This window comes from Metschnikowia bicuspidata (assembly GCF_001664035.1).
Source record: "Metschnikowia bicuspidata var. bicuspidata NRRL YB-4993 chromosome Unknown METBIscaffold_4, whole genome shotgun sequence".
NCBI lineage: Eukaryota > Fungi > Ascomycota > Pichiomycetes > Serinales > Metschnikowiaceae > Metschnikowia > Metschnikowia bicuspidata.
Window position 1 is genome coordinate 219,938 of NW_017387734.1, and position 24,861 is coordinate 244,798.

The window sequence follows — 24,861 nt, forward strand, 5'->3', positions numbered from 1 at the left end:
GATTTTAATAGCTCCAAAATCTCCGTAGCTCCCTAATATTTGTAGCTCCATAATTTTAATAGCTCTGTATTTTCAGTAGCTCCATAGTATTTATAGCTCCATAATATTTATAGCTCCATGATTTTAATAGCTCCAAAATCTCCATAGCTCCCTAATATTTGCAGCTCCATAATTTTAACAGCTCTGTATTTTCAGTAGCTCCATAGTATTTATAGCTCCATAATATTTATAGCTCCATGATTTTAATAACTCCATATCCTCCATGGCTCCCTAATATTTGCAGCTCCATAATTTTAACAGCTCCGTATTTTTATAGCTCCATTATTTCAATAGCTCTTTATTTTTATAGCTCCATAATTATAATAACTCCATATCCTCCATAGCTCCATAGCTCCATAGCTCCATAGCTCCATAGCTCCATAGCTCCATAGCTCCATAGCTCCATAGCTCCATAGCTCCCACAATTAGAGTCCCCCAAACCCAATATCCCAAGCCCAAAATCTCAAACCCCTCTCCCCAATTCCCAATTCCCAATTCCAAACCCCCACCATCATAATCCCCAACCACCCTCCCCAACCCGGGCGCCCCAGCGCCAGCGGCGGCCGGCGGGCCGCGGCACGTGCAGGAGCGCGCGCCAAACCCACCGCGCCAGAAACACACAATCAACTCCGCCCTCCAACCCCTCTTTCGCCATACCCCCCCTCGTCCGCCCCGCCACGCCCCCGATGCCGGACGCCGACCCGCTGTCGCTCTTCCTGCTCCAGCGTGCGTACCTCCTCGCGCAGCTCCGCGCCGCGTGCCCCGCGCCCGGGCTCTACGCGCTCGTGCTCGACCGCAAGACCCAGGCCGCGGTGCTAGCCGCCGTGCCCAAGGAAACGCTCCTCCGCACCGTCACCACGCTCGAGCTCCTCGACGAGCCGCGCCGCGTGCAGAAGTACTTGCACGCCGTGTACTTGGTCGAGCCGCTGGTGCACAATCTCAGCTGCATCGCCGCGGACGTGCACGCGGCGCGCTACAGCGAGGGCACGGCGCTCTTGGTGCCGTTTCTGCAGTGGGACGAGCACGCCGGGCGCATGTTCCACTCCGCACGCTTCCTCGGGCACGCCGCGGTGGCGCGGTACCTCGGCGGCGGCGCGCGCGTGGCGTTCGTGCACGCGCTGATGGTGCCCGTGGAGCAGCGCGTGTTCCTCGCGGACACGGCCACGCCCAGCGCGTTGCCGCTCTACTACAACGCCGCGTGCGTGGACTTGGTGTTGCCGCAGGTGCGCAAGGCCGCCAAGGCCATCGTCAACTGCGTGGTGGCCGCGGGCGAGTACCCGCTCGTGCGCTTTGCCGCGGCGCCCGGCGCGGCGCACGCCGCGGCCCGCTTGCCCGAGTTGATCGCGGACGAGGTCCAGCGGCAGCTCGACGACTACGCGCGGCTGGACAGCGGCTTCCCGCCCGCGGCCGCGCCGGACAAGCCGCGCGCGCTCTTGCTCGTGTGCGACCGCTCCGTGGACGTGTTCGCGCCGCTCTTGCACGAGTTCACGTACCAGGCCATGGCCATGGACGTGGTGGAGGGCCTCGAGCGCCGCGGCGTGTACGCGTACGAGGCCGAGGCCGAGAGCGGCGAGCGGCAGCGCTTGGAGACGCGGCTCGACCTGCCCGCCGACGCCACGTGGCTCGCGGTGCGCCACGCGCACATCCTCGACGCGTCCGACCGCGTAGTGGCCCGCATCGGCGACTTGATCAAGAACAACCCCATGATGGTCGACCGCCTGCGCGCCAAGACGTCCGCGGACCTCATGTACGTGGTGGCGCACCTCCAGGGCTTCGACGACGAGCGCCGCGAGGCCACGCTCCACAAGTCCTTGGTGGACGAGTGCCTCGCCATCAACGCCGCGCGCAAGCTCGCGGAGTTCGCCGCGGACTTCGAGCAGGTCTGCGCCGCGGACGGCACGCTGTTCGACGGCGCCCGCCACCGCCACTTGCACGACGACCTCGTGGCGCTCCTCGCGCGCACGGACTTGCTGGCCCACGACAAGACGCGCCTCGTGTTGTTGTACGCGCTCTACCGCGGCGGCGTGGCGCGCGCGGACGTCGCCAAGTTGGCGTGCTTCGTGGCGGGCCCGGACGCGCCGGTTGCGGCGCTCGTGCGCCGCTGTGCGCTCAACCTCGCCAAGTTGGGCTGCCCCGTGGTCAAGGACTCCGTCCAGCTGAAGCCCGCCCGCCGCCGCACGTTCCACACCATCCACAACGAGGGCACGTACAACACGTCGCGCTTCTCGCCGGGGCTCAAGCGCGTGCTCGCCGGCGCCGCGCGCTACGAGTTGGACGAGGACTGGTTCCCCTACTTCCGCGACAAGCCGCTCGAGGACGACGCGCCGGCCGCGGGCGCCGGCGCGGCAGGCGCGCCCGGCTCCTTGCGCAACCCGCGCATCAAGGCGTCGTGGGCGCCGCCCAGCTCGCGGTCGTCGGCCCTGAGCGCGCGCCGCAACAGCCAGCGTGTCTTCTGCTTCGTGGCCGGCGGCATCACCTACTCCGAGATCCGGCTGGTGTACGAGCTCTCGGACTCGCTCAACAGGGACTTCTTCTTGGGCTCCGAGTGCATCTTGAACCCGCGCGGCTTCCTCGAGGGGCTCCAGGACATCGACGACTCCAAGGGCCTCGCGGACTTGGCCCTCCCGTTCGACGCGGAGTTGAAGTGGGCCGCCAGCCCGGCGCCGGACCACCTCACCCAGGCGCCCGCGCCGCCGCCGGCCACAGGCAGGCGCGGCTCGCTCGACTCGGCGCCCGTGGCGGCGGAGCATCAGGGCGGCAGCAGGTCCGAGGGGCCGCTGCCGCAGAGCGCCAGCCGCAGCAACACGCCGTCTCTCCTCAGCCGCCGGGCCACCTCTGCCGTGGACCTGGCCGTGGAGCCTGCCAAGCAGAAGAAGCTGTCCCGGCTCAAGAGATTTTTCAAGTAGCGGTGCTCGTCGGTCGGATGGTGCGTGGAAGGAGGCCCGTCGTTGGGACGCGGCTTCGGCGAGGGGCTAATATGACGCCGCTTCGGCGAGGCGCATCAGTATGACGCCGCTTATCAGTATGACACCGCCTTGGTGGTGCCTGGCTTCTGGCGTGCCGTTTTGAGTATGCGATGGAATATTGGTTGAAAAGGTCAGTCACTGAGAGATTGTCGAGTGAGGAGCCATGCATCTTGACACCTTTGAGGGATGGCCAGAATCAGGGGGAAATCTTCTCTTCGAGAGAGACGCCGGAACAAACCATAGACCGAGGAGAAATCTTGGATGGGCACCGTCCTGGAAGAGACCGTTTTGGGAGAGATCGTCTTGGGAGAAATCGTCTTGGGAGAAATCGTCCTGGGAGAAATCGTCCTGGGAGAAACCGTCCTGGGAGAGACCGTCCTGGGAGAAACTGTTCTGGGAGAAACCGTCCTGGGTGAGGCGCTTCAGCCGGTGACGTCCCGGGAACCCCAAGGAACGGCCGCCCAGGTGTTTTCAATCTCGGAGGGCGTTCTGCAAATGTCTCGAACGGGGCCTGTCTGAAATACACTCAAACGATCAAAGGCAGGTCCATCGCTCTGCTCTGAACCCAACGGCAAACCGCCCCATTGCTGACGGTTCGGTAGTTCTGATTTCGCACCCATCAAACCAAGACTGTCTCTAAGCCCGCGGGTGGTTCGCGGATGCCGTCCGGCCAGAAGGCGCGAGGCTTGACATCCATCTCATCTTGGCGCGGCCCCTAGTTCAGGCCCTAGGGAGAACGGGCACATTCGAAAGACACAAAACAAGCTACCATCTACATAGATAAGGCCCTGGACGGCCGTCCAAAGATGGGGCCGAGCCACGCGGCTTTCTAATTTGTGGGGACCAGCTCGGAGCCCGGGCTCCGGCACCTGGCTCTTGCATAGAGCCGCGACTGTTGGCTCCACGCTGTTCACTTGCATGTGGACTCGCGTGTGCTTATAAATAAGCGCTTGTCACGTGCAGGCGCGAAATAGCTGATAAAGTTTCGGCTCGCCTCCGTCCCAGACTTTTCCGACCACACATCTTTCCGCTGGCGAAAACGGAAGAATCAAGAACTCGTTTTTTTTTCTCACCTTTCGGTCATGGAACAGTTGGCTTGGCTGCAGCAGCTGGCCTACCATAACTGGGATGTTTTGGCCAAAGTCCCCTTCCTAGCTTCCCACGAGATGAGTCTCACAAAGAGCAACGGGACTTTGCCCTTGCCGCTAGGCTCCGGCTGGCTTTCTTGTCAATGTAGCGATGGCTGGGGCCCTCTTTCCCCCATCTATAATGACTTGGCGCCCTGCTTTCTCCAGGGAGAGCTTTTCTCCGCCGCAGGCGTGCTTATGATAATCACGGGGATCTTCCAGATCAGAAAGCTTGTCCGCAAGAAGATATCCTTCGGAAACAAGGTCAGCTGGGCGTTCTACCTGAAATTGACGCTTGCCGCGTTGCACGTTGCTTTTGCGGCCGTGGTGGCTATGTCTTACGGCGCCCGCGACGTGATTTACACGGGCCTTGTGCTCAATGTTGCCGCGGCCGTGGTGGCATTTGCCATCCACTACTTGGAGCAGTTCAAGTCGAACATCTCCAACGGCGTTCTTCTCTTCTACTGGCTTTTCCAGGTCGTTTTCGGCTTGGCCAAGTTTGCGTCGTTGAAATTGAGATCCGAAGTCAACTCCACGTATGCCACTGTGTCGATCTTGGCCACTGCCAATGCTGCGTTTGTGCTTCTCTTGGAGAGCTGGTTTGCGCCTCAGCCAATCAACGCGTTGGGCCAGGAAATCGGCGTGTCTCCCTTTGACCGTGCAGACGTGTTTTCGCGCATCTCGTTCAACTGGATGGCGCCATTGATGAAGAAAGGCTTCTACCAGTACTTGAGTGAAGTAGACCTTCCATTCTTGCCCAAGTCCCTCAAATCAGAGAACACCAGTGCCGCGTTCTACCACTTCTGGAACAAGCAGGATTCTCCTTCCTTGGTGCTTGCTCTCTCCAAGGCGTTTGGCGCCCCTTTCCTTCTTGGAGGTGTCTTCAAGGGGTTGCAGGATCTGTTGGCATTCGTCCAGCCACAATTGCTCAGGCTTTTGATCCGCTTTGTGAACGATTACTCGCAGTCGGTGAAGGAGGGCGAACCATTGCCCCTCACTCGGGGCTTGATGATTGCCGGCGCCATGTTTGTTGTCTCCGTCACCCAAACCGCATGTTTACATCAGTATTTCCAAAGAGCATTTGATTTCGGCATGAACATCAAGTCTTCCATGACATCTGTTGTATATGACAAGTCTCTCGTGTTGTCCAACGAAACAAAGCAAGCGTCCAACACAGGCGACATTGTCAACTTGATGGCGGTTGATGTTCAGAGATTGCAAGACTTGGTACAGAATTTGCAGATCATTTGGTCAGGGCCTTTCCAGATCGTTTTGTGCTTGTACTCTTTGCATGGCTTGTTGGGCAATTCCATGTGGGCAGGCGTCTTCATCATGGTCATCATGATTCCGTTGAATGCTACGATTGCTAAATACCAGAAGAAATTGCAGAAGACGCAAATGAAGTTCAAGGACGAAAGGTCCCGTTTGATCAGTGAGATTTTGAACAACATCAAGTCTTTGAAGCTTTATGGCTGGGAAGCACCTTACTTGCTGAGATTGAATCACGTGAGAAATGACAAGGAGTTGACGAACCTCAAGAGAATGGGTATTTTCAGCTCTGTCACGAACTTTTCTTGGAACTTGGCTCCTTTCTTGGTGTCATGCTCCACATTCGGATTGTTTGTACTCTTGAACAAGGACGCTACCTTGTCCACTGATATTGTTTTCCCTGCATTGTCTTTGTTCAATTTGTTGTCCTTTCCTTTGGCCGTTGTGCCTATGGTAATTACAAACATTGTTGAGGCCCAAGTAGCCATTTCAAGATTGACCAAATTCTTGACAAGCGCAGAGTTGCAGAAGAATGCAGTGACAAAGCTTCCCAGAGCTGAAAAAGTCGGTGATGTGGCCGTGTCTGTCAAGAACGGTACATATTTGTGGTCCAAGCAAAAGGGAGAGGAATCTTACAAAGTAGCTCTTTCCAACATCAACTTGGAAGTCAAGAAAGGCCAATTAGACTGCATTGTCGGCAAGGTTGGTTCCGGAAAGTCTTCCATTCTTCAATGTCTTTTGGGAGACTTGTACAAATTGGACGGTGAGGCAAAGATCCATGGAAGCGTGGCCTATGTTTCCCAGGTCCCCTGGATCATCAATGGAACCGTCAGGGAGAACATTTTGTTTGGTCACAAATATGACCCCCAATTTTATCAGAAGGTTCTTGATGCTTGTGCATTGAGTGTTGACTTGAAGATCCTTCCAAAGAAGGATAAAACCGAGGTTGGCGAGAAGGGTATTTCATTATCTGGAGGCCAGAAGGCTCGTCTCTCGTTAGCCAGAGCTGTTTATGCCAGAGCCGATGTGTATTTGCTTGATGACCCATTGAGTGCTGTGGATGAGCATGTTGGAAGGCATCTCATCAACAATGTCTTGGGCCCTCAAGGTTTGTTGAGGACCAAATGTAAGATTTTGGCTACGAACGCAATTCATGTTTTGAGCATCGCAGATAACATGCATATGGTCAAAGATGGTAAATTGGTGGAGCAAGGTACTTACACGGACATCATGTCTCAGGAGAGAAGCCAGTTGCGCCAATTGGTTCTTGAGTTTGGAAAATCTACTCCCGAATCTAGCAAGGTTAACAGTTCAGCAAACTCTACAAAAGCCGAAGAGATTGTCCCCGAAACCGAAGAACTTGGTGGTCTCCCTACGTTGGTAGATGTATCAGAAACCTCTAGTCTTAGAAGAGCATCCGCCGCTCCTCTACTCTCCGATGAAGAGCGCTTGTTGCTCCAACATGAAGATGAAGATGAGGACGAAGACACCAAGGCCCGGAAGGAACATTCCGAGCAAGGCAAGGTCAAGTGGGACGTTTACAAGGAATACGCAAAGGCTTGCAACCCATTCAATGTCACCGTCTTTTTGAGTACCACAGTCTTGTCAATGGCATTCAATGTTCTCTCCAACATTTGGTTGAAGCATTGGTCTGAAGTGAACACAGATAATGGTCATAATCCAAGTGCACTCAAGTACTTGGGCATATACTTCCTCTTGGGTATTGGCTACTCTGTTTCGACATTGACTCAAACATGTATCATGTGGATTTTCTGTACCATTGAAGGTTCTAAGAAGTTGCATAATGGAATGGCCACCAGTGTCCTCAGATCGCCTATGTCTTTCTTCGAAACCACACCAATTGGTCGTATCTTGAACAGATTTTCTAACGATGTTTACAAAGTTGATGAAGTTCTCGGAAGAGTTTTCGGAATGTTTTTTAGCAACACTGTTAAGGTTTTGTTCACCATTATTGTGATTTGCTTTTCCACTTGGCAGTTTATCTTCATTGCGATTCCATTGGGTGTCTTGTATGTCTATTATCAGCAATACTATTTGAAGACATCGAGAGAATTGCGCCGTGTTGACTCGACCACGAGGTCGCCAATTTATGCCAATTTTCAGGAGAGTTTGAACGGTGTGTCAATCATCAGAGCATATGGCCAAGAAGACAGATTTAAGCATTTGAACAGAAGCAGGATTGACAAGAACATGCGTGCTTATCACCCATCCAGTAACGCCAATAGATGGTTAGCCGTGAGATTGGAACTTTTGGGTTCGATCATCATCTTGGCTGCTTCTGGATTGGCTATCTTGAGCTTGAAAAGTGGTACCATCAGTGCCGGTTTGATTGGTTTGTCTGTCTCCTATTCCTTGCAGATAACCCAATCTTTGAATTGGATTGTCAGAATGACTGTGGAAGTTGAAACCAACATCGTGTCGGTGGAGAGAATTTTGGAATACTCCAGACTCACTCCCGAGGCTCCAGAAATCATTGAAGAACGCAGACCACGTGAGACTTGGCCTGAAAAGGGTGAGGTTGTATTCAAGAACTATTCCACGAGATATAGACCAGAATTAGATCTTGTCTTGAAGAATATCACCATGAGCGTTAAGCCTCATGAGAAGATCGGAATAGTTGGAAGAACTGGTGCTGGTAAGTCTTCCTTGACGTTGGCCTTATTCAGAATAATTGAAGCTGCGAATGGTCATATCGAGATCGACAACACCGATACAAGTGAGCTTGGTTTGGCTGACTTGAGACACAAGCTCTCTATTATTCCACAAGACGCCCAAGTGTTCCAAGGAACCATTAGAAGCAACTTGGATCCTACTAACTGCTACAGTGACGAGCAGCTTTGGAGAGCTTTGGAGTTGTCGCATTTGAAGGACCACGTTTTGAAAATGTACGAGGACCGCGATAAAGAGACAAGCGAGATCCAATCGGCCTTAGATGTCAACATGAGCGAAGGTGGCTCAAATCTTTCAGTGGGCCAGAGACAGTTGATGTGTCTCGCTCGCGCTTTATTGATTCCTTCCGCAATTTTGGTTTTGGATGAAGCCACAGCGGCAGTCGACGTTGAGACCGACCGTGTGTTGCAACAAACAATCAGATCCGAGTTCAAGGACAGAACTATCTTGACCATTGCGCATAGACTAAACACCATCATGGATTCTGACCGGATTGTCGTTTTGGAACAAGGAGAAATTGCCGAGTTTGACACTCCCGAGAATCTCTTAAAGCGCAAAGATTCTTTGTTTTACTCCTTGAGTAAGGAGGGTGGTTTTGTTGAGGATGAAAAGGACGAGGCGTGAACTCAGAGTCAAGCTCACTTATTTTTCCCCAGTGAGGAAGTTTATTTAGCTAGTTATCAGAAAAGTATTTATTACCAAGTGTGAATACACATACTATATGAATCCTTCGATGCAGCGCATATACCTGGAAATTGTTTGGTTCATAAACTTATTTAGTGTTCGCTTCTCTTTCTCAATGTATGTATATGGTACAATGGGTAGAATTCTTCACGACTCGAGACCTCACATTTGTTGTGGGATGAAATGGCAGCCGTGAGTTGTGAAGTTTGTTTTTCCAAAACACCATCGTCATTGATTTGAAAAATTTCAAGCAAGTCTTCGCCTGAATCAACATCAACTGCGGCATATAAATTATCCCCAACTAAAGCTACGTCAACCACAGGCGTTTTTGTTAGAAGCTTTTGCTTGAATGTAACGGAGTTATTCTCATCGATATTGAAAGTCAATATGCAATTGGTGTTCTCACACAAAACAAAAAGCAAGTTAAAGCCATTCTTTGTAATTGAAAGCACTCTGGAAACGCAGATCTCTTTTGGCGAGTCTTCTTGCAAGAACCTTTCGGGTGGGAAATGCGCGTCCGTCAAGTGAGGCTCAATTAGATCACGAAGCTCAACTCTAGAGAGTTGCTTGCTGGCCCACCAGTCCCACAACAACAAGTAGTCGTCACCTCCACCACTGATGAGCAAGTCTTTATTGAAGGAGGGAAGATGCATGCATGACACAAATTCGTGATGACCAAACAACCAGTGCTTCACAACGTACGACAAAGGGTAGTGAGTAACCTTGATGTGCTCATCTCTGTCGCCGGTAAGCACAAATTGCTGGTTGTTGTGTTCTGCGACGAGCACGTCACTTAACATGGATACGTGACCCAAAATCGGCACGAGGTCTTTTTCAGGCACAGCTTCGCTGTCGTCATTTCCAATCTCGTAAACGTCACCGAACTTGTCGGCCAAAATGATGCTCTTGTCATCGATTGTGGTCAGTACGGCACACGGTCTTTTTGGGAAAACCTGGCGTTTGATCAACGAGAGACAGTTTTCCTGGGTGTAATCAATTTGAAAGATCACCGCGGCCTTATCACTGTCAGTGGTGCCGATGATGTGCTTCTCATCCCTTGTCAACGCCAAGCACCGAAGATAGTTATAGATAACCGGGGCTCCAGGGCCAGGCGGACAAATCTTGGGCTCCTTTTTGTTTGTCTTTGCTTTCTTGGTTACAGGTTCATTGCCAGAATCAGTGAGCTCCTTCTTCTCTTCAGCCTCGCGCTTGGCCTTGAGCTGTTTTTCTTGAACAGTCTGCAAATCCACGTCGTCCGCCCAGGACCCAATGAGGGCGCCATCCGAGGTGCGGAACGCCAATAGATGGTTTTTAACCGATGCGAAAAGGTGGCCCCCGCTTTGGTCCGCAACGAAGATTTGAAAGGGGTGCTTCATATCACGCAAGAGGTAATGGGTGTGTTAAAAATGACACGGGCCCAGCGACTTATGGTAGACATCGGGGACCTATGCACAGGACCGGATTTTTTTTGTCCATCTCGGAAGCAAGGGCCTGCACACAGACGTGCTTCTCTCCGCGTTGTCTATGCCTTCTTGAAGCCCCACCAGGTGCTTTTCGCAGCCGCGGGCTCAGGCACCAGGTCCGGCGCTGTACCGTCGGAGGCGATATACTTGCGGGGCTGCTGTGTATGGGAAAACGACTGGCTGGAACGCTCGGCCACATTGGGGTTTTGTGGCTGCGGCGCTTTTATGAGCGACGATAGAAAGCCGCCCAATCTGTAGGCCGCGCCCGCCTCGTCCATCTCCGTGGCGAAATGCGTGGGCAGCTGGAAGTTGAAGATGAATTCGTCGCACGTAGCGTTCCAGATCTGGTAGTTTTTGGTGTGCTGCCATTTCTTGACGAACTCGCCGTTGAAGGATTTGAGGCTGCCCAAGCGCTTATCCGCTTGCGGATCGAACCCCGGCGGAGGGAGCTTGAAGCGGTCCACGTATTGCTGGAAGCGCACGGTTGCCAAGAGACTGCGCACATAATCCTCGAACTGGTAGCGGATGTAGTCGTCGCTGCCCTCGTACGATTCATCGGTGGAGTGTGCGGCGAGGAGAACAGAGACAAACTTCTTGTCGAGGGGCAGGAGCCGCAACTCCTCGGGCCGGCCGCACGGGTACGAGACGGCGCCCGCGTCGAGGTCCACCAAGACGTCGACCTTGAAGCGCGCCAGCTGGTTCACTATGAGCAAGTTGGAGCAGCCCACCATGAACGAGGGCGCCTTCAACTCGTCCATCTGGGGGAGGGGGAGGTACGGGTTCCAGAAGCAGCCCTTGGTGTTGAACACCTGGAGCGGCAAGCCGAAGAAGCGGAGCATGGACACGCGGTCGTTCGTCTTGAGCGTGGCCGGTTTCTCCAACGGCGAGTGCTTCTCCGTGTAGTCGCACAAGGGGCACCCCGAGAGCTCGAGGTGGTGGATGAGGTTGGGCACCAACGCGATCATGTTGTTCTGGAACTGCGTGAGGAGCTCGAGGTTGTTGTTCGAGTACACCAACACGCGTTTTTCCATGAGCAAGGCCTTGAACACCACGAGGAGCTCGTGCTGGAACCGCGCGAGGAGCGCGCGGAGATCGAGGTTGACGAAGTACTCCTCCTGGTCCTCGTAGCGCACCGGCTCGAGCGGGTCGTGCGGGCCGGACGCCGGGTCCGGCACAGGCAGGGCGCCCGGCGCCGACTGCTGCCCGCGGAACTGCTCGTTGAGGTTGTCGAAGAGGCTCTCCAAGAGCTCGAAGTTGCCGAAGCTTTCCTGCTGGAAGAAGCTGTGGGTGATGATGGACAACTTCTCCTTGATCTTGGTGAACACGGGCAGGTGGCGCGAGAGCACCACCACGGCCTTCTGCACGATGGAGCGCGTGATGTCGCCGGTGCGGCTGCGCTCCGTCTCCGAGAGCTCGGCGGTCTTGACCTGCCGCACACACGCGCAGCCAAAGAGCGTCTCCAAGTGGTTCGGGTTGCCTCGGAAGCACTCGATGTCGCGCAGGTCGTCGAGCGACTGCTGCGTGGCAAAGTCGTAGACGAGGTTGAAGTTCGAAAACGTCTCTTCGAACAAGTGCAGCCCGTCCGGCAACGCCTGGAACGGGAGGTTGCGGAAAAGCTCGGGCCCGGGCCGCGCAAGGTAGTTGGACCGCCACCACAGGACCTCGGGCCCGCGCGCGTGGTGGAAGTCCACGAGGCACACGGCAAACACGCGGTCGCTCTGCGGCGCCGCCGTCTCTGCCAACGCGGCCCGGCGTGGCGCCGGCTCGATCGGGAGATTCCTGATTTCGACGGACGGGTGTTTGCCGTGGCCCGCCGCCGGCGGCGCCAGCGGCTCGCCCAGCGCCCGAGCCGCCCGCACAGGGGTGTTAGTGGCCGGCACGGGGGTTTTTGCGCCCGCCGCCGACTCTTGCGGCGCCCTGCTGCCGGTGCTCTCCATGCTCGGCTTTCGCTGCGGCGTCGACGCCAGCCCGAGCCGCATGGGCCGACACACAAAGCCGGCCTGGTCCGCGGCACCGTCTGCTTTTGTGGCGCCTTCTGCTCTGGCGGCCTTCCCTGTTTTCGGGGCCTTGTCCTGCTTGTCCTGGTCGGTCGTCCCGGCCCGCTTCTGGATGCGGAGCGGCCGCAACGAGAACTCCGAGGCCCCGGGCGCGCGCGGCGTGTCGCCGTCCAAAAAGGGGCTGTTGCCTGCACTGGCCATATTTGAACGTGGAGGGCCCTTCGGGAGTCGGAAATAGTCAGCGAGCGGCAGCGTGTGTGTGGAAACGAGCTGCTGCGGTGTCGTGGTTGGGGCCGGAGGAGCCGCGTTGAGATCACCTCTCATGTCCGCGCGCGCCTGGGTGCAAATGGCACGGCTGGGCCGGGGCCGCGGGGCCGGCCCATGGCGAGGCGGCTTTTTTTTGGCGAGGTGTTTTTTTTGCGTTTTCGGGCGGATTTGTGGATTTGTGGATTTGGGATTGGTGGAGTTGGGATTGGTGGAGTTGGGATTCGTGGAGTTGGGATTGGTGGAGTTGGGATTGGTGGAGTTGGGATTGGTGGAGTTGTGGGGTTGTGGATTAGGGGACTTGAAATGCCGGGTGCTTGACGTGGCTTTTTTGTGGGCTTGAATTTCGGGGTTGATGCTGGTTGGCTGGCTCTGGCGAATTACTTGGGGTGGTGCGTTTATTGTTCGTTTGGTGCGCCAGCGTTTTTTTTCCCTTTGTTTTCCCTATTGTTCCTCTTTTCTTTCCCCCTTTTTTCCCCTCGTACAGCCAAGCTGGTGTTGAGAATGGGGCCGGTGAGGTTATGGGAGCCCCCGTGCGTTTATTCGATGGCGAAAGGCGTATTGATTCGCGAAAGGCGGAGATGAAGACGTATTAATCTGCGAAAGGTGGAAATGGAAAACGTATTGATTCGCGAATGGTGGAAATGGAAAACGTATTGATTCGCGAATGGTGGAAATCGGGTTTGGGCAGATCGCCCGTGTGAGCGAAACAGTATCCTGTGATTTGGTGCTGACCAGTGTTGGCCCTGATACCGCCTGAACCACAGGCATTGATGCTGCCTTCAGGACGTCTCTTCGCTATAATCTTGAGTTGAAAGAGATGTTCGGCTACATTTGGATATCACGGCCGGGCAATTCCGGCGCTGAAAAGAACTGAACGTTTCTCCGGAACGTTTCAGTTGCTTTGGGCCAAGCGCAGTCGAGAGTATTGCCAGATGCAGTGGTCGTAAGGAGTTGTGACTGAGCATAATGGCCGAGGGGTCGGGGTGCCATAGACTCGTTCTATTTGAGTAGCTGCTGCCCTAATACGCCATACACTGGGGGCCGGCATTGGATTCCCGGCGAGCCCTGTTTGGCATGTTGCACGCATTCAACCAAACTCACGGAAATTGCAGGCGTGACGGCCTGTTGGCGCAACTCGGTACACACTGGCTACTCTTATCTAGTGCAGAGTTCCTAGGCACTGAGGCCAAGAAATAGAGACTCTGGTCTGGGCAATGTTGGATGGCGGATGTAATTTCCTAGCCAAGCTCGCAGCAACCACTATCAGAGGGCAACTTCAACGGGGTTTCTGCGCCACGGCAGTCATACACACTTGGTAGTGCTTTGGTAGCGATGCGTTGTGCAATGTTCTTCATAGCAGAAGAATGAAGGCAGGAAGGGCTAAGGATCGATCAGATGCCATACTCTCATTTTCTGGTCACTCGTATGGTGGTGCCGTATGGGAACTTTGCACGACAAACCAAGAATATTCTCGTTTAGGATTCAAGAAGTATGCCTGCCAAAAATCAGGCCGGGTTCTAATTCAAGATATGTAAGATCAATCAAGTTCACTGCATACGGTTCAAAAGACCTTGCGGGCACAGCCTTGTTGAGGCACCCATCATCTTTCATATGCCCGGAAAGCACCCACCATCGCAGATACTCATTCAAAGAAACCCCGGCAACAGACCCAATCTCTTTGAAAGTCGAGGTTTCACAACCTCAAAAACTTTGGAGACGTATGCTGCCCCAGCGCTCACCTTATAGCCATGCTCACGAGACCAGAATGGTCATGACCGTCGAGATATAATTTTATGGCCATTTAAGATGTGCCTGATGCCCATTTCTCTTGGTGCCAGCAGGATCCTTAATTGTGTCGTATAGCCGGATCGTATAGGCAGATCATATAGACGGATCGTATAGACAGATCATATAGACGGGTCATAAGACGGATCATATAACCGGATCATATACACATATTACCCCATACATGTAGATCAGAGCATTCTTTGTCCATGTTCCTTGCGGATACGTAGGACACTGGATGAAATCGCATGCTCAACACATCTTTACGCCTGGCATCAACTTCTTACCAATCCTCCAAGCTTTTGTCCAGCTCAATCCTCCCATTGCACCAGGAGCCAGACTCTTCCTCCAAAACTTTCTTCTATGACATCAGGGTTAAGGACACGCAAACTTAACTTTTTATTGTAAGCTCGTCCTAAAATTGTCATGGACGCTTCATGTTCTCACGTTTCCAAATTTGGGTGCAAATAATTCTTGTGCGAGCCAATAAGTCATTCTATCAAAACACGCCTGACTTTGAGTCGAGTGGACTGCCCAGTTTCCGAACAATATTCAGCGAACGAAAACAAATCAGCATCATGCAATCGAAATCACCTTTTGTATCAATCAAAATCTCCGGGCTGATACTCCTGGCACTGTGAATGGTTCCAAGAATAAGCCGCCCTCAATACGAGACTCATAACCTTACTCTCTTAGTCAGCATGGGCCTGTGCTTTCTCTGAACATTTGAAACGCAACCCTTGCCACAATTCTAGGTCTTAGTCAGACTCATGGCTCATGTATTGCGTTTCTGGGATTCCATGAACGGCAAGGCCATTGTTGGTATTTGCAATAATGTGCATTGGTTGGGCATATAAGCCCATTCCTCGTGCCCGTGATCGTTCATGGTCGTGCTCAATTTTTTCATCGTTTGGACGGATGACAAATACAGCACCCACAGAAAACATCACTACGAATATGTAATTTTAGACTCTGTGTATTCAAAGCAAGCAAACCATCATATATTCAAACAGCCGAGTATTGCGTTGATATGCTCATTCCTCTGCAAAAGAAAAGTTGGAACTCAGCAAACAAAAAACCCCGAAAGTCTAAAATCCAACATTTGCTCTGTATTATTCTCCGCTATTTGTCAAACATCCATTCCGACGCTCGGCATCGATGTAATCACACAGTAGGCCTAATGTATTGCGCCGTCAGGGCCCAAAATCCAGCATACATTCCACGTGCCGATCGCGGCCCACGACCGAGATAGCAAGTATAGTCACGTGACGCGCCTCGGCGATGTCCGCTTGCTGGTCACCACGATGTATAAAAGGAACCACAACCCCCGTGGTTTTAAGTAGTTTGTAATTGTAGTGCATACTCCAAAACTTCTATACAATGGCTATTTCTTCTGGTTCCAACTTTCCCTCGGGCGTCGACTTCGCGTACATTCCAATTGACTTGTCCACCATCAAGAATGAAGATGCGTTGGGTTGTTCCAAGCCGCTTCCATTGAAATTGGACAAATTGATTGAGCAGAACGCTGGTTCCAACATCTTGTTCGTGTCCGTGCCTGGTGCATTTACACCCACGTGTACTGAGAACCACGTGCCTCCCTACTTGGACCACTTGGAGCAATTGAAGAAGGAAAAGAACATTTCGGCCGTCGTGGTCTTGAGTGCCAACGACCCCTTTGTGCTCAATGCCTGGGGCAAGCTTTTGTTGAAGAACGCCAAATTCGACGTGGGCGCTGACTTGCCCAAGGTTCTCTTTGCCTCGGACCCCAATGCCCAGTTTTCAAAGGACAATGAGATTTCCTTGGACTTGACCGGCAACGGAATGGGCGTCAGAACCGGCAGATACGCTTTTGTGGTGAATGCCGACACCAGGTCCGTCAACTACTATGGCGTGGAGTCGGGCTCCGGTGTGGAGGCCAGTGGGTACGAAGCCATCAAGGCCGCCAAGTTGTAAGTAGGGGCGTAACGACATGAATACATGATTATTTGATGAATTGGAACGAACATATGATCGATGGTTTCGTGGAGTGAGCAGATAAATATTAACAAAGGATTATATAGTTGTTTGGCTGACTGAGACGAACACATGATTATTTGCCTGACATTGAAGTGATAGTTTGACTGACATTACGGTGGGTATATGATTACTTGACTGACTAATGAATATATGATTATTTGGCTGACCTTTTGAAAAAAAAAAACATGATTGTGTGACCGACTTTCTAAAATGAATATATGAGCAATTGACATGTTACCACCTGAACAATGATTCCGTGTTTTGTCGGAATATGGAGCTGTAGACGTGAACGAGTTTGAAAATGCGATGACAGAAATTAGGGATTCATCAACCGACAACGTACATCAACAAATTGACCCTTCAATTGCCAGTTAACCCATCGACCAACAGCCCTGCTCCTCAATTGATCATCAACGAAGCATGTACAGTCTAGGCGGCAACACACCCATGGGTGTGCCACTACCCCACGCAATCTACAATCCCGGAGTTCGGATCTTTTTTATTTCTATTGAATGTTCTGCACTAGCGGCGATCGCGTCTTTGCTGCGCCAACTAGCCAGCCCAACTCAGCTGATTTGCGTGGTCAAAGCACTTACAACTCACCGGAAGCGTCGATGGTCACTCTGGCTCTGGTGGCACCGGACTGCGAGCCAAGAGACTCGACCTTCTGGACCACGTCGTAGCCGCTGGTCACCTCACCAAAGACCACGTGCTTGCCGTCCAACCAGGAGCATGGCACAGTGGTGATGAAGAACTGCGAGCCGTTGGTGTTTGGGCCGGCGTTGGCCATGGACAACAAACCTGGCTTGGTGTGCTTGATGGAGAAGTTCTCGTCGGCAAACTTCTCGCCGTAGATGGACTTACCACCAGTACCGTTGCCTCTGGTGAAGTCACCACCCTGCAACATGAATTGAGGAATGACTCTGTGGAAAGCAGAGTTGGCGTAACCAAAACCCTTCTCGCCAGTGCACAAGGCTCTGAAGTTCTCGGCGGTCTTTGGCACAACGTCGTTGTACAACTTGAAGGTGACTCTTCCGAGCTTGTTGCCGTCAGCGGAGATGTCGAAATAGACTTGGGACATTTTGTATGGTATGGGCTTTTTTTCTCTGGCCAGGCGCCGCGGGGCGGCTTTGGTATTTATATGATTTTTTCGCGTTTCCTGCCTCGAACTCAATGGAAGGTTTCCCATGACGAAACCCAGTCGAGGGCCCGCTGTATGCACACCGCGGCCCCGTGCGCTGGGTGGGTTTGCTCACGTGTGGCTAGGGGTGCGGCCCAGGTGAAATTGCATGGCCCGATTCAGAATGTGGAGAAACAGTTTACTTTTTGCGCCTGGCGTACAGATCTGAAATGGGGCTGAAACTTCGAAGCTGGGGTTGAAACATAGGCTGGGACATGTACGAAACCGGCCGCCAGCGAGACCATCTTTTAGGTTCCCTGGATTCGGGGCAGCCAGGGCTTGTATGTTGGTGGTGTGCATGTAGCACAGCAATCGTGGTTTTCTGCCAAGCACGTATAACCCGGTCCATTCTTGGTGGGTTCACTTGATTTAATTTGATTGTTTGGGTCACAAGATTTGTTTTTACTTTTAAAACTATCGGATCGAGCTGGAAATTATTTGTTGTTCCCGACTGTTCAAGATGGTGCTCGGTTCATCGGACTGAGAGAACCTTTGCCCAGCTAATTCCCGAAAAGACGTGCTGGCTGAGTTCATCTGACGACCAGTATTTTGCGAAGCATGTAGGGTCTTCTCCTTTTTGTTTCCTTTCTTGTCTCTTCTCTTGCCTGTAGTCGAAAATGAAGTGTCTTAAAAAAAGTGCTGATAGTTTATTTCAGGGCTACTGAACTTTAGGGCAAGAATACGCTTAGGGCCAATTGTGCAGTACGGTCCCCGGCTAGCGGCCCAACGGGGGCGATGTTGGGGTTTTGATGTCACTAATAAGCATGGAGCTTTCAGGTGCACGGGCAGACTTGTCTAATTTCCGTGAAGCTGGAGGTGCGAGTGATATATGCGCCATCCTGATCTGGGCTTCGTGGGCGCTTCGGCACAGCGTCTTGGCGATCTTTCGGTTTATTCTGGTTTGTAGTAGGATTGGGCAGAATCGAAGTTATGCCGTGAATGGGCCTTCTCTTGCATCATTCCCTGCTTCAATTTACTCTCACTGCTCAATCAATGGACAGTCTTCATTTGAGACGTGTCCTTCAGCACGCAGTAAAATATGGGACTCTTTCGAAGATTCGTGCTCATCTAGAAGTTCTTGGTTCTGATAGTCTTCTGGAGCGATACGATAAGGGTCTGTCTCATTGAAATGACTTGCAGGGCAGATAAGAAATTACCCTTCATTGGCTAACACATGCTATAACCGATACCAGAGAGTAAAACCGGTCTTTTTTTTGAAAGGTGCTGTGGGTCAGGTTTGTAGAACCAAAGAGAGCGCTTGCAACCTCCTCTGTATTCCAGCAATTCAAAAGGCGTTTATGATCCCCGTCCTTTATGATACACGTGATCTATGGCATCAAAATCACACCAGGCCGGTTCGTTGTAATGGCGGGAATGCTGTCAAAGGTTATGTCTTCTGGAGCGTTGAGACTGACACTACAGTCATCATAAATCTGGCATCGAATTTCCTGTGATTGGAATTCTTGATTTCAGTGAATATGTATCTCAATTGGATAAACCAAGGGCTGAAGTAAGCTCTCAAAATTCATTCCAGACCTCTCTTGTGTGCTTTGCGTCATTCATGGTTGGAAGCTCAATCATTCAAAATGGGCTTCTTCTTGTTTAAAACCTTGCTAGAGTTCACATCAAGCAATGCCCCAGAGTACACGTCAGACTGGCCACGCCGCTTTGCTTCATGTCGTGTAGATAGCTCTACCCAGGTTTTCAAAACTAGCTTTTCACCGTAGATTGACATTCCTTGCGTGCCAGTAATTGCTATTCCAAACTCCTGCCAAACAATTTCAGTCTCTTTTTCATGAATTGTCAGTATAAGACTACGCAACTATTTCATAGTACAGGCAATTGTATTGTTTCAGTCTAGGAGAATCAATAACGTCATACTTACTATTTTTGGCATGAACGGAGGCCCTTGATCTCTGTTTCTTAGTCGAGGTTGAGAAGGTCTCGTCCATCAAGTAGATTCATTTTCATAAGACCAAACAAACTGCAGTATTCATGGCAATAAAAGACAATTCGCGATTACAGTAGTTCACGAGAGCAGCTCTCAATATCACGTCTTTGAAAGAGCGCTTTCAGAAAGCCTAGCTTATCAGGGTTCGTATAAACTCTATATGGAATGGGTTGCGTCCTTCATATGGAGCAAGACGCATTTCCATACCTAGCCTGATAAAACAATATCTCTCGTCACATTGAAGAGAGACCTGGAGTGATCTCAAGCGAGATAAATAAAGGATTTTGAGTGTCGCGCACCGTCGGGTTTGGGGTCCAAAAATCTATTTTCATAGCACCACAGAATGACTAGATCTACTCATGAGCACTGGGTATTCTATAGAAATATGCCTTATTAGCAAAGAATCAGCCACCGGCCGGTCTCATATTTCTCTGCGGGCTCTCAAGGTGCGGACCCAGAATGTGCGGTAGCTGAAGCACATTTACGAGCTTCTCACTCACTAGCCCTGAGGATGTGCAGGCAAACGAAGACGAAGGGACCATGAGTAAAATCTTGTAAACTGTTCCATTTCCCAGTCCGCACTTTCTTGTAACATTGATCTCCATTCCGCACAGTGCAACGTCCAAAGATTTTTCAAAATGAGATTCATAAAGTGTTGAAACACAACCCCTTATAGAGTGCGGCACGACATGCGGACACCCCCAGAAAAACAGCCCGATTGAAAAACATAAGTCAAACCTATGTCATAAGGCGAATATCCCGCCACCTGTGGCGGCCAGCTAGGCTCATTCTTCATAGTAGTATAAAGAAAAAAAAAGTAAAGAACACTGGGGAAATGGCAGCACGTGGGTGCAGCGCTCGTCTAATTATGACAACACCCACGTTTACATATTTGACCCACCGGTCCCAATGTCAGCCACACGCAGTGCGTCCAGGTATGCGGCCGCATGCAGCCCCCCATGCAAAAGCCGCGTAATTTGTCGATGCGATCCCCCACGTGAGACTCTCTGTTTGTAAACTGAGCTCATTAATTTTCTTGTGCTGCTGCAGATCCCAGCGGCTGGCCCTTGCATCTTTCTCTAAAATCCCTCGTTTTGGAGCATCTTCTTTCTTAAGCACCCTTCTTTTTCGAGCCTCCTCTTTCTCTTCTCTTCACCCCTTTACCAATACCAGAACCAGGGCTCAGCCTCAATCTTACTGCACTCGTTGCTAGCCGCCTCAAGCTACAAATAGAAGTTGCAAAGTAAATCACGCAAAATTCAAACTTCATATAAGCGCCCGCTACCCCCCACCTCCAATTCCACAAACGCCTGAGTCATGAGCGGTCTCGTGAAGCCAATCTCACTGGGGCTTTCCCTATGCGCGTATGCAATCGATTCGATATTGTGCAAGAAAATACACAATCCATTGGTTTCGTCGTTGGCTGTGAGTGGCACGCTTGCTTTTGTTGCTTTCAAGCTGCATGCCACGTTGTCACCATACAACTATTCGGACGACCCAACGTTCCTTCCCGACTTATTACTGAACGTAATAAACTTGATATTCATCGTCAGGTTCCCGTTGCGCCTGAAAACGGTCCTTCGTGTCACGTCCAATAAGTACTTGGAGGGGTTCCTTTTCGTGTGTCTCAACGTTGTTGCCGTGCTCTCGCTCTACTCGTCATACCCGTTTTCGTCTTTCTTGAACCTGGCCTTCCGAGGGTTGTTGTGGGTGCTGGTTGCCTGTCCGTATGTGATTTTAGCGTTGAATCTCGCTGAATACAGATGCGCCAACATGACGGATTCTAGTGTGTGGAATATGAAGGCCAAGCTGAAAACCCTCCAAAACAAGCCGCCGAGACCGGGAGCCGGTAGTCTCTTGGCATTGATCGTTGATACCAACAACAGCTTCTTGGCCATTTTCATCGCCCAGTCCTTCGCCGCGGTAAACCTTGACTTGCCGTTCTACGAGAGCTACTTCATCCCGGTGCTCTATAAGTATGCAGCATACTCGATGAAGTTCTACTTAATCTACTGCTTTGTGCTCTACGAGATAGCAGTGGTGATCTATGAAGTTGACGACATCAAAAGCTATGCAGAGCTATACCAGCCCATACAGCTTTGCGTCAAGAAGAGCAGCTGGGAAACGTTTCGCGACAATACAAGCACGTACTTCCTCAGTGGCGCGGTTGTCTTCGCCATAAGCTTCGACTCGTTCATGGCGTGGCGGTGTTACAGCAGTCAATTTCTATAGGGCCGCGAGATGGCAGCATGTTTTGATGTCTGCGGTTTGCCAAGCAAAGCCATCCGAGTCCCGGCGAAGCCTCGGAAAGCCACCTAAGCTCGAGGTATATACCCCTTTTATGCCTCCAATATATTTCGGCCCTACTTATTCCCCGTGCGGCGTGTGCTTAGTAGCTGGCGTAGTGCTTTGCCCAGGCCTTGTGGGCGGCGCTACGGAACATGACGTTTCTCTTGCGTAGCTTCGGTGGCGGGCTGCTGGCAGCGTCAATGCCCATGGTTTCCTTAAGTGATTTGAGGTAGCGCCAAGCCTTTCGCTGGTCGATGCTGTCCGTGTACATGGCCACGTCTTGCTCCAAATAGTCTTCGACGAGTATGTCTTCGAGGTCACGTTTCCGGGAGAAAGTCTCGCTCCGTTCAAGACTGGCAAACAGGATCTGTTCGGGGCGGTGGTGCTCAGCGGGCCTGCCCCCTGGATGCATCGAACCATCGCTCGCGTTCGGGGCAACGAATGGAACCATTGCATGCGGCGCCATCCTTGCGCTGGAATCAAGCAGGATGCTGCTGTTGGCAGGGGGGGCTCCCTGGATAACAATGCCGTTGTCGGTAGAAGTGGCTCCAGGAACCAGCAGGCCGCCGCCAGCAGGCCCAATTGGAAACGTTTTTATGGCGCCGCCAGCAGGCCCAATTGGAAACGTGTGCATGGCGCCCAGCGGCATGCCGCGCGTCCCCGTGGAATCCTGGAGAGAAGCGCCGCCGGGACCCATGCCGAAGAGGGCAGCGCCACTGAAACGTGGGTGGATACCTCCCGCCTGCCCTCTTCCATGCTGCATGTCCGGGTGGTCCCACGGGGCCGGCAATTGCCAGCACTCGGGCCCCATGCCGGGGGACTCCGAGCCATTGGAGATGTCTCCCTCCTCCGAGACCCCCGCCGCCGTCAGCTCTGCTAGCCCCTCGGGGATTTCGAGGGCGTCGCCGGGCGGCGCAAGCTGCCGAAGAAAGAAATCCTGGGCCCGGTAGTCTTGCACGGGGAGCGCCGGGTGCGCAGCCGTCGGCACCAGAGCTTCCGGCGGCTCGTCCACCGGGAGCTTGAGCGAGCGGACCACGCAGTCCCAATACGTGGCTATGACGGGCGTCTTCCCGTCGCGGAACTTGGAGCTGTGGCCCGCCGCGCGCGTCTCGAAAAGCCGGAGGTGCTCGGCTGCCCTCCAGATGTCGTCCGTGCACACGGTTTTCTCGGGCAGCGCGTCCGCGAAAGCCGCCGGCGCCGTGGTGGCCGTGGCCCTGGCGGCAACAACAGCCAAGAGCATATCACGGGTCCGCATTTTCACGAGCTCGTCGAGGAACACCGTCGCCAGGAGAGCTAGCCGGCCGCCGCCCCGGCTGCGCACCGCAGGCGTGATGCCGTTGGCCTGGTACAAGGCACCCAAGTCCGCGGCCGCGCACGCGTCCACCACGTTCGTGCCCGTGTCGCCGCCACGCGCAGTGTACGTCTCCATGGCGTGGGCCTGGCGGGCCAGCGCGGCGGCCAGCCTGGCCAGCTCGCGGCGGGCGAGAAGAGCGCTCTGCTCGTCTTCAAAGTCCATCCACGCCGCGTCGACCTCCACGGCCGCCGGGATGCGCCAGTAGGACAAGCCCGGCTCGCACACGCGCATCGTGTACGCGCAGCGAAGCTTGCGGGCGCCAGCCGCCGCGCTGGATGTGCGTACGGCCGTGTCGTACGTGCGGAACCGCACGAGCCGGTCGCGGGCGGCCTTCAAGAGGAGGTAGTAGGCCTCGATCTCCACGCGCGTCTTGTGCGGGAGATGAGCGGAGAAGAGCTCGAGCCGGTGGACCGAATAGCGCGCCAAGCACAGGAAAAACACGTCTTTCTCCTGGGCGGACCAGAGCGTGCCCGGCACGCGCTCGGCCCGGTCGATTTCCGCCCGCATTGGCGGCGCATATGCCGAGGCCGGGGGCCCGTCGTTGCAGGCCCGGAGATGTGCATACAGATGCTCCACCAGCGGACGGGTCTGGGCACATCCGGGCCGCCGGGGCCGCGGGAGGTAGTAGGCGGCGCGCGGCGTGTTTTTGCTGGGATGCAAGCGCATGGAGGGGCACTTTCCGGCCGTCCGGCCCGCCGTGTACTGGTGGCTGAAGACCGCGGCCACGTGCCGGTCGAAGTCGGCGGCGTAGGCGGGGCTGAGCGTGGCGCGGGCCGCGGCGGTGTTTTGCGGCCGGGCGCGGGGTTCGGGCTCGTGTTCGGCGGCGCCAGCCGGAGGGGGTTGCATGGGCTTTTTGGGGATCGGTGGTGAGGTCTGGAGTTGAGATGGCGGAGCCGGAGATGGAGGCGGTGTGTGCAGGTCGCCGGCTGTAGTTGTGGTGAGGCCTCTGGATTCTGGGGAGAAACTGCTGACAATTCGGTGACGAGTTCGGGTGAGTTCAGGTGGTGGATTTCAACTTGGTGGGGAATTTGGTAAATTGTGGTGAGGACTCTGGTAAATTGTGGTGAGGAATCTGGTGAGTTCAGGTGGTCTGGTGAAGAATTTGGTAAATTCTGATGAAGAATCTGGTGACAATCCGGTGACGAATTCTAATTCTGGTGAGACCTGCTGAGGAAAACCTCTGCTGAGGAAAACTTAGTCTGGTGAGAATTCGGTGACGAATTCTTATTTCTGTGAGAAACCTCGTGAGAATTCTTATTCTTGTGAGAAACCTCGTGAGAATTCTGGCGACAAATCCTGGTGAGGAACGACCAAAAAAAAAGACCTCCACGAAAGGACAAGAAGGGAAAGACAGGTGGTCGCTGGTTCGTGGCTATACGCTTGCCTATAGATCGTATCCAGCAGGCCCAAGCCAGGCCGCGCCAGACCCAATACCTGGCGCTGTCATGCCCCACCATCGGCGCGGACACGGCGGCACTGGCCATGTTCGAGCGCCGCGGACAATGTCAGTGCGGTAGGATTGGACGGGAAGCTTAGGGGGATCAAAGCGGGAAATCACGACCGGGATATCAAGACCGGGAAATCAAAACCAGAAACCAAACCAGAAATCAAACCAGAAATCAAACCGGAAATCAGATCATCAAACCAGAAATCAAACCAGAAATCAAACCAGAAATGAAACCAGAAATGAAACCAGAAATCAAACCAGAAATGAAACCAGAAATCAAACCAGAAATCAAACCAGAAATCAAACCAGAAATGAAACCAGAAATCAAACCAGAAA

The 24,861-nt window shown here is 53.1% G+C and overlaps 8 protein-coding genes across 8 annotated transcripts; 4 read left to right on the top strand and 4 right to left on the bottom strand.

Moving 5' to 3' along the window:
* Positions 1-725: 725 nt before the first annotated feature.
* On the top strand, positions 726-2,945 carry SEC1 (Sec1p; the record flags this gene model as incomplete). The annotated part of the gene is made up of 2 exons (XM_018858924.1): positions 726-2,828; positions 2,910-2,945. 2 exons carry the CDS (start codon positions 726-728, stop codon positions 2,943-2,945), a joined length of 2,139 nt encoding a protein of 712 aa, XP_018710782.1.
* Positions 2,946-4,171: 1,226 nt separating this feature from the next.
* YCF1 (ATP-binding cassette glutathione S-conjugate transporter) lies at positions 4,172-8,716 on the top strand (the record flags this gene model as incomplete). Its single annotated transcript, XM_018857736.1, has 1 exon — positions 4,172-8,716. The coding sequence occupies one exon, from the start codon at positions 4,172-4,174 to the stop codon at positions 8,714-8,716; it is 4,545 nt and encodes a 1,514-aa protein (XP_018710783.1).
* Positions 8,717-8,868: 152 nt separating this feature from the next.
* On the bottom strand, positions 8,869-10,152 carry METBIDRAFT_43849 (uncharacterized protein; the record flags this gene model as incomplete). The annotated part of the gene is made up of 1 exon (XM_018857705.1): positions 8,869-10,152. One exon carries the CDS (start codon positions 10,150-10,152, stop codon positions 8,869-8,871), a length of 1,284 nt encoding a protein of 427 aa, XP_018710784.1.
* A 146-nt stretch (positions 10,153-10,298) lies between these two features.
* On the bottom strand, positions 10,299-12,437 carry METBIDRAFT_44302 (uncharacterized protein; the record flags this gene model as incomplete). The annotated part of the gene is made up of 2 exons (XM_018857772.1): positions 10,299-12,071; positions 12,120-12,437. 2 exons carry the CDS (start codon positions 12,435-12,437, stop codon positions 10,299-10,301), a joined length of 2,091 nt encoding a protein of 696 aa, XP_018710785.1.
* A 3,231-nt stretch (positions 12,438-15,668) lies between these two features.
* AHP2 (Ahp2p) lies at positions 15,669-16,241 on the top strand (the record flags this gene model as incomplete). The annotated part of the gene is made up of 1 exon (XM_018857618.1): positions 15,669-16,241. The coding sequence occupies one exon, from the start codon at positions 15,669-15,671 to the stop codon at positions 16,239-16,241; it is 573 nt and encodes a 190-aa protein (XP_018710786.1).
* Positions 16,242-16,896: 655 nt separating this feature from the next.
* On the bottom strand, positions 16,897-17,385 carry CYP1 (peptidylprolyl isomerase; the record flags this gene model as incomplete). Its single annotated transcript, XM_018854208.1, has 1 exon — positions 16,897-17,385. One exon carries the CDS (start codon positions 17,383-17,385, stop codon positions 16,897-16,899), a length of 489 nt encoding a protein of 162 aa, XP_018710787.1.
* Positions 17,386-20,396: 3,011 nt separating this feature from the next.
* On the top strand, positions 20,397-21,746 carry METBIDRAFT_194047 (uncharacterized protein). Its single transcript, XM_018854861.1, has one exon. The coding sequence runs from the start codon at positions 20,753-20,755 to the stop codon at positions 21,665-21,667; it is 915 nt and encodes a 304-aa protein (XP_018710788.1). The 5' UTR covers positions 20,397-20,752; the 3' UTR covers positions 21,668-21,746.
* A 78-nt stretch (positions 21,747-21,824) lies between these two features.
* On the bottom strand, positions 21,825-23,924 carry METBIDRAFT_12311 (uncharacterized protein; the record flags this gene model as incomplete). The annotated part of the gene is made up of 1 exon (XM_018854209.1): positions 21,825-23,924. One exon carries the CDS (start codon positions 23,922-23,924, stop codon positions 21,825-21,827), a length of 2,100 nt encoding a protein of 699 aa, XP_018710789.1.
* Between the last annotated feature and the right edge of the window lie 937 nt (positions 23,925-24,861).